Source organism: Anoplopoma fimbria, chromosome 19 (genome assembly GCF_027596085.1).
Source record: "Anoplopoma fimbria isolate UVic2021 breed Golden Eagle Sablefish chromosome 19, Afim_UVic_2022, whole genome shotgun sequence".
NCBI classification, from domain to species: Eukaryota; Metazoa; Chordata; class Actinopteri; order Perciformes; family Anoplopomatidae; genus Anoplopoma; species Anoplopoma fimbria.
The window spans coordinates 20387180-20399211 of record NC_072467.1 but is presented as its reverse complement, the minus strand read 5'-3'; the positions used below and the strand labels follow the sequence as shown (position 1 = coordinate 20399211).

At 42.8% G+C, this 12032-nt stretch overlaps 1 protein-coding gene across 1 annotated transcript in view; it reads left to right on the top strand.

The window, feature by feature from the left end:
- The window catches only part of LOC129107839 (A disintegrin and metalloproteinase with thrombospondin motifs 20), a 76519-nt gene extending 65408 nt beyond the window's left edge, over positions 1-11111 (top strand). Inside the window, exons 29-39 of the mRNA XM_054619421.1 lie at positions 1558-1725; positions 5102-5275; positions 6118-6288; positions 6902-7108; positions 7286-7415; positions 8266-8360; positions 8461-8555; positions 8716-8849; positions 10147-10238; positions 10560-10664; positions 10951-11111. Of these exons, the coding sequence (XP_054475396.1) occupies positions 1558-1725; positions 5102-5275; positions 6118-6288; positions 6902-7108; positions 7286-7415; positions 8266-8360; positions 8461-8555; positions 8716-8849; positions 10147-10238; positions 10560-10664; positions 10951-11040 (1461 nt within the window). The 3' untranslated portion in view covers positions 11041-11111. The remainder of the gene's footprint in view (positions 1-1557; positions 1726-5101; positions 5276-6117; positions 6289-6901; positions 7109-7285; positions 7416-8265; positions 8361-8460; positions 8556-8715; positions 8850-10146; positions 10239-10559; positions 10665-10950) is intronic.
- The last annotated feature ends 921 nt before the right edge of the window (positions 11112-12032 follow it).

Genomic DNA, 12032 nt, shown 5'->3' with positions numbered 1-12032 from the left:
CTCTTCTTGCTCTCAGAGGTGAAGCTGTCCTCTGGTCCCACGAGCTGTGCCAGCTCTCTGTGTTACCAGCCTTGATTAACTAATGGCTGACAGATGAGGTTGGCAGGGTGGAGGGAGGAGCACGTCGCCATACTGAGTCTTTTTTCTCCCACCGTTCAGATGCAGATACAGTTCAGCTGGGGGAGCAAAGCCCGTATGGCTGCGATTTCCTTTCTTCCTCCCTTTTTTTTTTTTTTTTTTTCTTTCTCTTTTTTTCTTCCCCTCCTGCTTTTTTACAGCAGTAAGGAGGGGCCAGCTCTCTGCCTCATCCCCCCCCCCTCTCCAACATGTTTGCCGGTCTTTGCTCTTGTCTGAGGTAGAGGGAGTTCTGTTATCATTTTTGAGTGAGTGTGAGTGCGGCGGGTATGTGAATCTGCCATGCTCAGGACTAGTCACTCAGCTCCGGCCCTCGGCTTTGATGTTCTCCGTCAGCTGAGCCAGGCCTGTGTTTAAAATGCCTCGATAATTACAATGTGCATGATGCATGTGTGTGCAGTGTCAACCACACTAAAGAAAAAAAATCTGAAGGTGGCTTTGTTTGAAGGGTACAAATGGATTCTCAAAACCTTGATCAGTAGATTATTTTTAAAACAGGGAATAACTGCTTTTAGCTCCTAGAAACTGATCGGTATCATCATCTGTAGAGTGATCAGTATTATCAGCACACACTGTGTGTGTTTGGTGTTATGCAACATTCTGAGATCATAATTAGAGGACAATGCAATATTATGTTTATTATCTGGACTGGAAAATATGCTAAGACAAAATGCAACTCTCCTCGTCTTGTGTATTCGATTCCAGCACCCGATTTTTAGAGTTGCTCTGAATGGGGGCGCTCACTCGTCAAGCTGAAATAGTGGCCATCCTAATTGCTGTCTGGCCTCATGAGGACTGAAGACTCTACAATATGTCCATCGACAGTCTCAGGGCATGTCTTTTTTCAGAACCGTCAGGGTTTTTGATTCATCATCTTTGTCGTCTCTCTAGCTTTCCTGAAGTAATTTGAGGTTATTCTTACAAATGATTGTCTTTCTGTGTGCATTCATCACTTTTCCACACTGCGTCTTTTCTTCCTCTTGCCTCAGCCTCCGCTTCACAGCAGCTCTAAAAAGTAATTCCTCTGTTTACAGGTTAAATAGTTGGCTGAATTCCGTCCGTTTGAGTGTTTGACAAAAGCTTTTTGTGAAATCCTTTTAAGTTGCTAAGTTAAATTTCACTTGGCCATGAAATGCAACCAGGAAGCTGCTGGGTGTACCGAGTGTTCTTGTGTCAAGGTCTAAATGGTCTTTATGTACTGAGAGAAACATTTTGTCATACACCACATGCTATGGCTCCGTTGATGCCCTTTGTGTCTACGTTCTCTGGAGGTTTTATTTGTGACATTTTATAAAAACCCTTTTTGTAACCATGACCATGATCCCTATGAGTAGAGATTGAGAGCTATGTTCTTCAACAGGCTAATGTGCTTTCTTCTTTCCACTCAACACCCATCCCCCTTCTCTCCCCTTCCCTCTGCAGTGTTCAGTGAGTTGTGGTCGGGGGACCAAGCAGCGGGAGATAGCCTGTGTTTACCAGAACCAAACCAAAATAGAGGAGGAACACTGCGGTCATCTGCCTCGGCCGCGGACGCAGAAGGCCTGTCGGGTGCGGGGATGCCCCAGCTGGAAGGCCAACAGGTGGAGGGCGGTATGTTTGCTCTTCTCCCCATCTCCTCTAGCATCACAAAATAGCCCAGGCTCCCTCTCGGGGACCGTCCTAACAGTAACTGCTGCTGGCAGCTGAAACACGAGCACCAACACAGCAGAAGGTTTCCCACCGGGTTGCAGATGTAGGACATGTACACACAGCAATCACCACTCAGTTTATTCTTGGTAAGGAGTAATGTGTCTTTTCAACAAGTGCGAGCTAAACACCCCAGGCTAGCTTTGTGAAACTGTTTATGCATTGCACTCGACGTTAAGATTAGGTTAGAAATACTCAGACAAAGTGTTGAAACGGTTGTGTAGCGTAATCTACACTACAGCTTCTCTTCAGACCACACACTGACCAGCATGTTTCCAAAAGCATCGCATGTTGCAGGACACACACAAAAGCTAGTTAATGCAAATCACATTCTATGCACTAAATTGTATTAATAATTATGTGTGTTGCTCAAAATACGCTATCTTAATGAAAAGCAGAAACATGGAGATCCAGGGTTGCAGCTGATGCAGCCGCACTCGGCCTCCCATACAGATGAAAGCTTGATCTTAAGAATGACAAACGTCCTGCAGCACAGCAGGTTTCTGTACCGTCGTACACTGCCAGGGTAAAGGCCACACATAGGGGAGTCGCTAGAGGGGGGAGTGAGGTCACAGTCAACGCGGAGCCAACCACACAGCCGCAATAGCTGCTATTATGAGGAGATACATGCAACTCAGTTTTGGCTCAAAGTCATATCGAGATCCCACAGGGAGGAAAATATACTGAGCCAAATTTATCTTAAGTCAAGGAGCGGAATGTGAGAAGGAATGATCTGTTGTTCTTTGTCATGCTCTGTCAGATATACCTGGGGGGGCAAGCATACACACAATAAATACAAAAAGCTTGCACTGGTTGGCTCTTAAACCTGCAATCAGGTTTCTTTTTTTGGGGCCATTGGGGCTTGGGAAACATCTGGAACTCAGCACTGACATATTATCAACTTCTAAGTTTATATTGCTCTATAAGAGTGAGAATGAACCAAAACAGTATAGTTGAGGAGTTTGAGGACCAAAACAATGAGTAAAAAGAGACTATAAAGCTTCGTAATTATATGTGGGTTCATCACTATAAGTGACCTCTATCACATACAAGTCATGTAATCCATTGTTAAAATACACATATCGTAGTAGAGTAGTCACATGGCCGCTATTTGGCTATTTATCCCAGTCAAATTAAATATGCCACGTAATTAAGCAAAAGTAAGTTGCCCTTAGAAAGTCCTTTCTGGCAGATAGATTTAGTAGTAGCAGTAGTATAAAGAGAGGGAAAATATTGATTATAGCTGCTTTGAGATGTGTGTAATCTGTGAATATGATTGTACCGCACACCATTTTTCTCTCACCCGTTGGCTGAACAATGTTTCCTGATCACCCCTTTTTTAAAATTCCAAGATATTCTCAAAAGATGCATCTCTTATTTGAAAATCTACCCTATCCCTCCTCCTTCCCAAGTAACAGTTAAATCCCAAAAAAGGTCCATGAAGACCGACGTCCTCCTCCTTCCACTAGACTCCTACCACTCCCCACTCTTTGAGCGAGTCCTCCTCACCTCTCCCCCTCTCTCTCTCTCTCTCTCTCTCTCTCTCGCTCTCTTGCTTGTATCTGGAAGCAATCATCTTCCTCTGCATACCACCAGCAACCATGAAATCCTCAACTAGGGCATAAAGACATGTTTTATATCCTAATACCCATGCATGTGACAACTTTGAAACCTCAGCACCCACTGTTTTAGTTATTCCACAGCTACCTGACCCTCTCAGTCACCTCTAACTGGGGGTTTAATGGGTAACATGTTAAAAGAGCTGGGGGCCTGTGGACTGCCTGTTGAGCCAAGGACACAATAATATTATCCCCTATTCAGTGAAATATTTCAGTTTGCTGTTACAGGGTTTGCTCATAAAAATATTTCTAATTTGTCTCTAGAGCTATCTAGCAATGCAGATTAAGTGTTGGCTTTGTTCCCAAATGTGCCTCAGATATTCATTCCTGAAATATCTGCCTCCACCCTATTACGACGGAGGCATTAATTACGCATACATTTTGAAATACATAAAAAAAGTCATCCAGAAACATTCCTGTTTTACTGGATAATCGGCAGAAGTAGGGTCTATTTCTTCAGTAGAAAGTAGTTCCAAAGAAAACAGTTTTCAGTGTGTTTTGTGGATTGTCAGGAGTAATGGAAACTGATTTGGAAAAGACACATTGTTGTTGGATTTTTAAAATCCATTGTTTAACAGGTGGATATCTTAATACTTGGGCAAAAAAAAAAATGGGAAAAAATGTTGATGGGACTCACTCAACACCACTATGAAATCATGAAAACGTCTGCTAATTTTTCATCTATAGTTGCATGATGTATCCACCACCTCTGATAGAAGGACTGCAAGTATTTTGCAGGAATACAGAATCAGGTTTCACAGTGAACAGTTATTTTCATGCAAGCATTTTTTTTGTATTTGAAGGTCCTATGGGGCTTTTTGTTTTGTTTCCAAACTTAAGTCCTTGACCCTTCATATTCCTCCACACACAGTCCGTAATGATAACACACAACTGCAGCTAGAAACCAACAGCATAAATACATCTGGACGTTTTCGGGAAATTTGATTCTTGCTGAATAATGCGCCGATTTTCTGACTTTGTGAAATCGCTGCTGCCTGGCTGTCATTGTTCTTTGAGGTCTGTAGGAGACTTGGAGAGAAATCAGGCTGATCAGCTCAAGCCTTACAGACAGCTTCCTCAGTATGCAGGTATGCTTCTCAGGGCACATCAAAGAGATGTCTCAGATAGACCTTTGTGTGACCCCAGATATACGTCGCACAAAGAAGCGATTTTTTAGGTACATTGTTCAGAAGGCAGCAAAGCGGTGAAACTGACACCGCAGACCAAACAAACATTTTGATATATATAATGTCGCATATAAGTGAGTCTATGAAACATTTGAAAGAAGAAATGAATCTTCTTTTAAAAACAACAACTTCAGTTCACAAGCAATAAAACACACCCTTACTTAATTAAACACATTCAGTGGTTTTGCTGATTAAGTCTGCAGTAACTTACGGTGTCTCATGTTAGCAAACTTCCCATTACTGAGTCAGTTCACTGACTCTGTTTGTGACACTTTGTTGTAGAACATCAAATATAAACATGTCAAAGATTAACTACAAGAAATGTTTATTTTGGCAACATTATTATTCTTGTTGCAGTACCGTGGTTTGCCACATTTGCAGCAAATACAGATGGACAAAAATCATGGCAGCAGAGGCTGCAGTATTCACTGACTTTTTCTCATATAAATATGTGGGTTTTTTCTGTGTCATTAGTGTTCTGTCACCTGTGGAGTTGGAGTCCAGAACCGAGATGTGTACTGCAGACTGAAAGGCACTGGACAGGTCAGAGAGGATCTATGTGAAGCTCAGCAGCGTCTTGCCACTGTCCAGCCTTGCCAAACTGCAGAATGCACACATTACACTTGGGTAGCTGGTGAATGGGAAGAAGTAAGTATGGACTCATTCTTTTTCTCTCTCTTCCTCTTTACAAGTCCTCCATGAACAGATGTCTAACCACCTCATTAAGGTTTTTATTGGCTGAGATCTCCGCTCTCCCTCTCTCTTCCTCTGCACCGTTAAATGGACAACCTGCAGGAACCCCTGCTCTCTCACATCAATTGTGAGGGCTTTGGTGATAACGATCAGTCAGAAAATCATATCAAACCTCAAAGTACCGATGGCCATCATCCCTTTTGTCCCTTCTGAATATCACTGTTCTGTGTCACGCTAGCAGACCGCTTTTTTTTCTTTGCTCATCTTTCTTTAACGTCCCGTGCTTTGTCCTTGACTGTGAGGCGTAAAAAGAGGGGCACCATGTAGGGACATAGCGGTGCGTCCTCCTGCTGCAGAATGTTTGCAGTGCTCAGATTCCTGTCTCTGTTGCCTTGAGAACTCCCAGCCTTATTTCTGTTCCAGTTTGGCCCTGACTTTTCACATAAATAAACGATAAGATTCTGGTCCATATCATTACTTCTAAATGATCCTATAAACCCTTGCTGTGCCTGAGGGAGACCAGCTTAACTTTTATCTTTTATGGAAACATTTCCGACCAGAGCACATGTTTGGGATTGTGCTTCTTGAGAGCTAATGTCAGCATTGTCACACAACACTTCATTTTCTCTGCTTGTGTAAACCTCTAGACAATAAGACATGTGTATTTGGAGAGCTTAAGAGCCAAGCAGGAGTCTGAGAAGTGGATGATGGTGTTGCGGAAAGTACAACACTGCCCCCCCTCTGCCAACTCTACTTCACTCTTACAGATTTTCTCCCCTGTTACGTTGTCCTTGTAGTGTAATGCAACCTGTGGAGAAGGCATGAGAAGCAGGAAGGTGGGGTGCATGGGCCCGGGGATGACACCCGTCCAGGATGATTACTGTAAGCCATCGTCCCAGCCTCCGTCACACCAGCCCTGCAAAGGAGCTCCCTGCCACTACATGTGGATGACAGGGGAATGGTCACAGGTAGGAGTAGAAGAAGTAATAAAGACTGAGCTTTGTTCTACTACAAATACAGCAAATTACTACAATAGTGATATATGCTCATCTTGAATTTGACCTCAACAGGTTGCTTGTCTTATCCAATCAACTGTTCAGAGCTACAAAATTATTAAATACAAAATAGTAGAAAACAATGAATAGCAACACATCCTCACATTTGAGTAGATAGAACTCCTCTAGTCGCTGTATAAATTTGTCACTTTATAGGTTGAGAAAATGTTCTTTAGACTACATAATTAATAAAAGAAACAGACTGGATTAACCTAAAAATGCATTATTATAAATCTGAAAACAGGGCTGTTTTTCTTGGATCAAGAAAAGTTGAAATTTTGGAGATACATAAATTAACCCATTACAAGGACATAGTCTATATTTCATCAGAAATAGGCATAGGGAAGGGAAGAAAGCATGGACAATGAGTCAGAAAAATAGATAATAGCGGTTGATAGCTAATTAGTATCACTGAGGCCTTCAAGAAGAAATCCACTTTTGTACTTGACATTACTGCTCTGTGCCAACATGTACTTATGCCCGTCTTTACTAACCGTCCTTGTCCTTGTGTCTGTGTGTGGCTCAGTGCTCTGCCAGCTGCGGTGTGGGCTACCAGCAGCGTATCGTCTCCTGCTCCGCGAGGCCCTCCTCTCAGGCTCGGCCCCCGTACGCCGCTGCCCCGTCCTCCTCTGCCAGCACCCACTGCCCCGAGCCCCACCCTCCTGGCTCCCGGCCTTGCCTCCTCAGGGACTGCCAACACACAACCTACTGGAAAGTTGGCCCATGGAGCAAGGTGAAACAGAAAAGCGCTTTTTAGGCTATGAGCAATCCACTCAAGCTAATCGCCATTTCCACAAAACATTTTGATGACTTGTACATTCTGATGATATGCGCATTTGGATCTGGCTGCAGCTTATTTGCTCGTTTTTTTTTGTAGCTGTGGGATTGTATGCTTTTCTTTGTTTACTAGTGTTCGCAGACCTGTGGGGCAGGAGTGATGGAGCGCAGAGTGGAGTGCATGACCTCCAAAGGGCAACCGTCCAAACATTGCCGTCCTTCAGAAAGGCCTGAGTCTCAAGCTGCGTGTCAAGTCAGAGAATGTAAGTCGAAGCTCATTCTCTTCTCTTCTCTCCTCACTTCTCATTCTTAAGAAGTCTTTTTGGCTGTAAAGTACATACCTCTAAAAGTCTACCATCTGATCCACGGAGTGCTCGCTGGCAACCAGGAATTTGCAGAGTGATGGTATTAAATGGACTGTGCTGTATACGGCAACCATCAGCGTATCTGATTTTGTTTACAGATACTCAACATTTTGCTTTATTTGAACATATTAAGCAGAACAGCGACCTCCACTTGAAGCCTCTTGGAGTGATTACTTAGTAGAACAATAAATAGACCGTCAGCAGTTTTCAACATATTGTGAAATGGACAATCTGTCAAAACGCCTCCGGGGAAGTGTGCTTGGGCCGAGGCGGCGTTCATTGTGAACTTGCAAGCTCTGTAGAACCCGGCAGCGGGCCAAAGGTTGTAGGTTCGCTCCCACAACGGACAGATTTTTCAGTACTTGCGCATTGGGCTGTTCAGTCCCCGACTTGGCTTCTGCCAAGTCAGGCACTGCCGAAATTAAAATGATATGCTCGGGTGACAGCCAGTTCTGCGTTCAAGTATTAATACTAATCAGCTAATCAGCTCGATATGAGCTCTACAGCACTCTGGGAAAACAGAGGAGGCGACACAAATAATGAGACGTTTACAGCAGCTCTCATTTAAGAAGACAAGAGCCAGAACACAATCCCTTCTTATATATATATATATATATAGATGTGTTTAATTCATTAGCTTGTGCAATCTGTCCGGCATTTGTTAACGATAGATTTATTGACCAGTTTGCGCAAGTAGTTTGCTGTTGAACTGACCCCCCCCTTCCTCCCTTCATATTTCTTCACCCAGGCCAGTTGTTCGCTTCATGCCGAGAAGTCCAGATGAGACTGGGTGTGAAGATAGATGGGGAATACTATCTCAAAATCAAGTCCCGGATACTACAGGTGTGCCTGATCTGTCAGAAATGCTCCTCCACATCCCATGACTCAACCTGCAGCTTCCCCAACAGGCTCTCATTCATTGTCTCAATGTGTTTGGCTTTAGATTTACTGTGCTGAGATGCAGACTGATTTCCCCAAGGAGTATGTGACCCTGCGCAGCGGTCAGACAGACAACTACTCTGAGGTGTATGGGAACAGGTGTGTATAATGCAGCAATGTCTGTTCGCCACTTGAGTTTTGATTCAGCAGTTATTTATTGTGTAAATCAGAATTACTGTGCTGCATGTGAGTATTGTGTTTGTAGGAGTGTTGAGTTTGTCTTGAATAAACTCTGATGCTTTTTGTTGTTTATACAAAGGTTGCTGAACCCCTTTGAATGTCCGTTTAACGGAAGCCGAAGACAGGACTGTGACTGCAGGAATGACTACTCAGCAGCTGGATACACACTCTTCAGCAAAGTTCGTCTGGACCTGAGCTCCCTGAGGATAATGAGTGCGTAATTACTGTGTGATTGCCTTACTCCGTCTACTGTAATGAGACCACACATCAGTGTTGTTTTAACCCTCAGACGCCTCTTCCCCTAGTGTTTAATAACCCCTCGTTCCTATGCAGTATGTGCTGCTCTCTCTCTCTCTCCACACTCTCTCTCCGCTGAAGCCAAATCGATGACCTTTCAGTGCTTCACACGCGAGCGCGAGAATAAAAGGAATGCGTGCGTGCAACATACAGACATGCGTGCCTGCTCTCAAGCACAGACAGACAATATGTGACGCGGCCTCGCACATTCTTTCTTTGGCGAGCTCACACAAGAAGATCTGAAGACACAATGGCGTACACCCATGCAAGCATTTGCATCAATATCAGACACTTAATCATACTATCATGCGAGCAATCACACGTTCACAGACACGAGAAAATAAACTCACATCTTCAGGCCATACTCCTTTTTGCTCCATCTTCTCTGTTGCGTCCAAGTATGCCTTTGATTAGAGTTTTGGGATTAGTGAACAGTGTGTGTTTGTGTGTGTGTGTGTGTGTGTGTGTGTGTGTGTGTGTGTGTGTGTGTGTGTGTGTGTGTGTGTGTGTGTGTGTGTGTGTGTGTGTGTGTGTGTGTGTGTGTGTGTGTGTGTGTGTGCTGAGGGGAAGTTGGATCAGAACAAACACAGTCATCCTCCCATCCTCTTTGTCTGGTCTGGGTCCTGACAGCACATGTTCCCAGCACATGTTCCCAGTTCACGAGAGGCTTCCTCTCGTAAAATACCTGAATCCATAAGCTCAAAGTGTCATACAGCTGTTATCAAATATTTTATTTTGTCTTTTCTGTCTTCTGCACAAAACATTTAGGTGGTCACTATCTAATAGCTACACATCATATAGCAAATATATATATATAGCATATAACATTACATAGCAAATATGACTTTTAGGTCTTCTTTTGACTTGAATTTGATGATATTCAGAACGTTTTAATATTAAAACGGTAATATTTAAATAGATTTGCTCGGTGATTTTTAGGTTTAGAGTTGATAATGATAGATTATTTACACTATTCAAGTATTCAAAATCTCATTGGAAGATTTTTTTCTTGTAGAAAGGTTTCTTAGAAAGAGAAAACCATCTGGCGATGTGACAGTGAAGTAAAATCGACCCTGCTTTGAAACTGACTTGCATAAACTGCAGTTGCTGATGCTCTGTGTGGCTGTTTACCTTAGAGCAGCTGTCTCCTGTCTGTGTTTACCTCTGCTGTTGCACATTGTGACTCTAGATTTCTATCTTTGCTGCTTTCCAGTCACAGACCTCCAGTTTTCCCAGACTCTTCTTGGTCGACCTGTGCCCTTTGCTACGGCGGGAGATTGTTATAGTGCCGCCAAGTGTCCACAGGTTGGTGAAATACTGTACATTATACCCTCATAGAAATGTCCATTTTGTGCCTTATGTTTGTAAGTGGCCTGAAGGTCATGCAAACATTTGCTGCTAAATACCTGGAACTGCAGGGGAAAGCATCCTTTCCTAGGAAATAACTTCCAAATGTTCTATTACTGTGTTCAAAAATACATTCTACTGTGTCTACCACACAGTAGAATGTATTTAGGTTCCTCCTTCTGAAGTTCTTGCCACAGAGCGTTTCTGCAAAGATGAATGAACTCCATTTTCCGGTTAATAGGACTTCAAAAATAACTAAGATCTGATGTGTGTTTTCAGGGCCAGTTCAGCATTAATCTGATTGGCACGGGTCTCAAAGTGGCTGAGGAAACCAAGTGGACATCACAGGGCAACTATGTTTCCATCAAAGTTCACAGATCTGAGGTAAGATAACAGTAGATTTATATAACGGTTGTTTTCTGTTTGCCTGATGCTATTTGACTCTTAAGGAATGGATTGTGTAATACATAAATAGTTGTCATTATACTGGGATGTAATTGTGCTTCATGTTGGGAGATTGATTCATTGAAATGCCATCGGAATTTCCATGTGGTATTTCTGTCTGATTCACTGAAGAGGTATCCCCAATGACATTTGTGAAGCATTCATTCGCTGTGTAAAAAGCTGCCCTTTGCCCACTCTTTCCTTTCTCATTTGTCTTTGTCTGTAGGACGGAACAAGAATCTACGGCCGCTGTGGTGGTTTCTGTGGGAAGTGCATTCCCCAAGCCCACAACGGCCTGCTCCTTCAAGTCCACTGAGGCCCATGCAGGGACCAAACCCCTAAACTATTCTGAAGACTTACCCAGAAACATGTAATAACAGTGATTTGTTGGACCCTGTCGTCATCTGTAAGTGTGGTGGAGGAGCATTTAACAGAAAATATCCTACTGTAAAATACCCAATTCCCAAATGGCAGCTGAAGCATTTAAGACAATACGCACAGTACTGTGCAGTGCTGCAAGGCCACTGTCTGGTCCTTCATCCAAACTGCTAACTCTGAAGAAGAGCCAGCTGTATTAGCATGCCGACAGTGTTGCAATCGCTATCAAACATGTCTGTGCTTTGGAACCTACAATGTTTTTTTTCTGACAATGTTGTGCATTTTTTAGCATCATACAAAGGGATACAACATTTCAAAACACTGGGAAAGCAACTGCGTTAACAGTAGAAAAATGTAGTACTTCAAGGAGGAAATCCTCAACTTTAAAAAACACATTTTCTTATGGCTATCCTGTGAAGTGAAGCATATTCTATGTTTTTAATAATCATTGAAATCTTCTGGTAAAAGGAAGTGCTACAAACAGACATTGAAATAGTCTGTGAGGGATGGATGTATTATTTTACAGTGACACAGTCAATAGGCTTATATAAAAAAGAAGTAATACAAAAACATAGTATTTTTTGAGACTACTAAATGAGCTACACTGCAGATCATCTTGGCCTTACAAAAGTTTAAAGGAATAGTTTGACATTTCGGTATTTTTTCTCTACTTTTTTGTCTGGAGTTAGATGAGAAGATATCTCTCATGTTTTCACGGTAAGTGTGAAGCTACCACCAGCAGCCGGTGAGCTTAGCGTAACACAAAGACTGGATACAGCTAGCATGGCTCCGTCTGAAGTAACAAAATTTGGGTACCAGCAGCTCTAAAGTTCAATAATTAACGTGTTGCAATTCATTTGTTTAATCTGCACAAAAAAACTTGTGGTTTTATTGGGCTGCTAATAATTCTAGAAAGTGACCTTTAGTCTA